This window comes from Arachis ipaensis, chromosome B03 (assembly GCF_000816755.2).
Source record: "Arachis ipaensis cultivar K30076 chromosome B03, Araip1.1, whole genome shotgun sequence".
Lineage (NCBI taxonomy): Eukaryota > Viridiplantae > Streptophyta > Magnoliopsida > Fabales > Fabaceae > Arachis > Arachis ipaensis.
The window spans coordinates 32634369-32637024 of record NC_029787.2 but is presented as its reverse complement, the minus strand read 5'-3'; the positions used below and the strand labels follow the sequence as shown (position 1 = coordinate 32637024).

The 2656-nt window shown below is 37.4% G+C and overlaps 1 protein-coding gene across 1 annotated transcript; it reads right to left on the bottom strand.

The window, feature by feature from the left end:
• Positions 1655–2158, bottom strand: LOC107632892. Its single transcript, XM_016336531.1, has one exon. It carries the CDS (start codon positions 2156–2158, stop codon positions 1655–1657), a length of 504 nt encoding a protein of 167 aa, XP_016192017.1.

The window sequence follows — 2656 nt, the reverse complement described above, 5'->3', positions numbered from 1 at the left end:
CCTGTAGTTTGTAGATATTACAAATTACAAGGCTATGAGGTTCATCTTAAAAGAATATACTAAACAGCAGGTGAACAAGCTGTTCAATGATGCCAAGTATTTCTTATGGGAGGAGCCTTATCTTTCCAAGAGATACTCAGATGGTATCATCTGATGATGTATTCCGGATGAGGAGGCACAGTAGATCTTTTGGCATTGTCATGGTTCCGAGTACGGTGGCCACTTTGGTGGTGAGAGGATAGCAACTAAGGTCCTCTAGAGCATTTTTTATTGGCCAACTCTCTTTAGAGATGCTCGAGATTTTGTGAGGAATTGTGGAAAGTGCCAGAGAGCTAGAAATATTCCCAACCATAATAGGATGCCACAACAGGGAATATTAGAGATTGAGTTGTTTGATGTGTAGGGCATTGACTTCATGGGACCTTTTCCTCCCTCATACTCAAATAACTACATTCCAATGGTAGTGGATTACGTGTCCAAGTGGGTGGAAGTAGTGGCTTTGCCCTCTAATGATGCCAAGGTGGTGATGAGCTTTCTTCAGAGATATATTTTCACTCGGTTTGGTGTCCCAAGGAATTTTAGAATTTTTAGAGTTTGTATAATTTTTATTTTATATCAATTAGGAGAAAAGATTTAGCCCTTCGGGGCTCTCTTCTCTTCTTCTTCTTCTTCCTCATTTCGCAATTTATACTTTGAGAACTCAAGGTTTTTCTCCGAGTCATGAGCAACTAAATCTCCCTTGTTAAGGTTAGGATCTCTATTTATTTTAATGGATTAACATATTGTCATTCTATTCTTAATCTATGCACTATTTTTAAATTCAAGGATTGATTTCATTCTTCATCCTAGAAATTAGAGTATATTAGAAGATAACTCTTTTTCTATTTGAATTCTTATTGAATCTTGGAAAAGTTATATCACTAGAATTAAAGCTTGGAATCAATTCCTCACAACTCTCTAATTATCTGGATTTAAAAGTTATATCACTAGAATTAACGGGATACGTGACGTATAAGGTTTGTGTGGCTCATAAACTAGAATTTGACTTCATCTTCTAATTTAAATTAAGTGACAAAGGAATTGGCGATTGATTGAGTTAGATGAGATTAAATTACTAAGGAATTAGGGGTTAATCACTTAAGGTTTGCCATGAATTGAATCTTTGTTCGATTAAAGTAGTTAATAAGAATTGTTAATCCGAAAATCTAAACATCTCCAAAGCCTTAATCGTTTTCTCATACTATTTTCACCAATGATTTACTATTTGCTCTCTTGAACTCATTGATTTACTATTTTTTTGCAATTTGAACCCGAAACCACTCAATTTAGCTTGTCTAACTAGCCTAATCACTCAGCTATTGTTGCTTAATCCATTAATCCTCGTGGGATCGACACTCACTCACTTGAGTTATTACTTGGTACGACCCAGTGTACTTGCCGGTTAGTTTGTGGTATTCAAAATCCGCATCACTGGGCCAAATTTTCAGTGATATGTAGGCTCAATTATGGTGTAGCAACACCAAACTTAATCCATAAAATATATACAAAAAATTAATCTAAGCAAAAAAAAACATGAAAAGAGAAGTTACCTAACGTTGGGTTGCCTCCCAACAAGAACTTCTTTAACGTCATTAGCTTGACGGCACGACTCCTTTTAAGTGAGGCAGTGAACTATTCTTTGGTGATCAATCTCACCTCCAAAGTAATGCTTCAACCTTTGTCTATTGACAGTGAATGTTCTCTCGGAATTTTCTTCCATGATTTCAAGGTGACCATAGGAAGAGACTGTGGTGATAGTCAACGGTCCAGACCATCTAGATTTGAGCTTTCTTGGGAAAAGCTTGAGTCTTGAATTAAATAGAACGACTCTTTGGCCATGTTCAAAGGTTCTTACTGAGATCCTCTTATCATGCCACCTCTTTGTTTTCTCCTTGTAGAGTTTAGCATTCTCATAAGCTTCAACTTTAAACTCATCAAGTTCATTAAGCTGAAGCAACCTCTTCTCTCCCACAGCTTTAGCATGAAAATTCAGGAACTTGGTCCCAATATGCTTTATGTTCCAATTTAACGGGCAGGTGACAAGATTTTCCATAAACAAGCTGGTAAGGTGACATGCCAATGGGGGTTTTGACAGCCGTTCTATATGCCCATAGGGCATCATCTAACTTTTTGGCCTAGTATTTCCTTGAAACTCCCACAGTTTTCTCCAGAATTCTCTTAAGCTCTCTGTTGGAGATTTCCACTTGGCCACTTGTCTGAGAATGGTATGGAGTAGCCACCTTGTGCTCCACTCCATATTTTAGGAAAAGAGTATTTAGCTGCTTATTGCAAAAGTGATTTCCTCCATCACTGATCAAGGTTCTAGGAACACCAAACCTGTTGAATATATTTTTCTTGAGAAAGTTAAGAACCACTTTAGCATCATTAGTTGGTAATGCCATGGTCTCCACCCAATTAGAAACATAATCCACAGCCACTAAGATGTAATTATTTGAGTATGAGGGTTGGAAAAGTCCCATGAAGTCAATCCTCCATACATCAAACAATTCCACCTCTAGAATAAAGTCTTGTGGCATTTCATTTCGCTTGGAGAGGGTCCCTGTTCTTTGACAATGATCGCACTTCTCAACAAATTCTCTTGCATCCTTGAAGATGG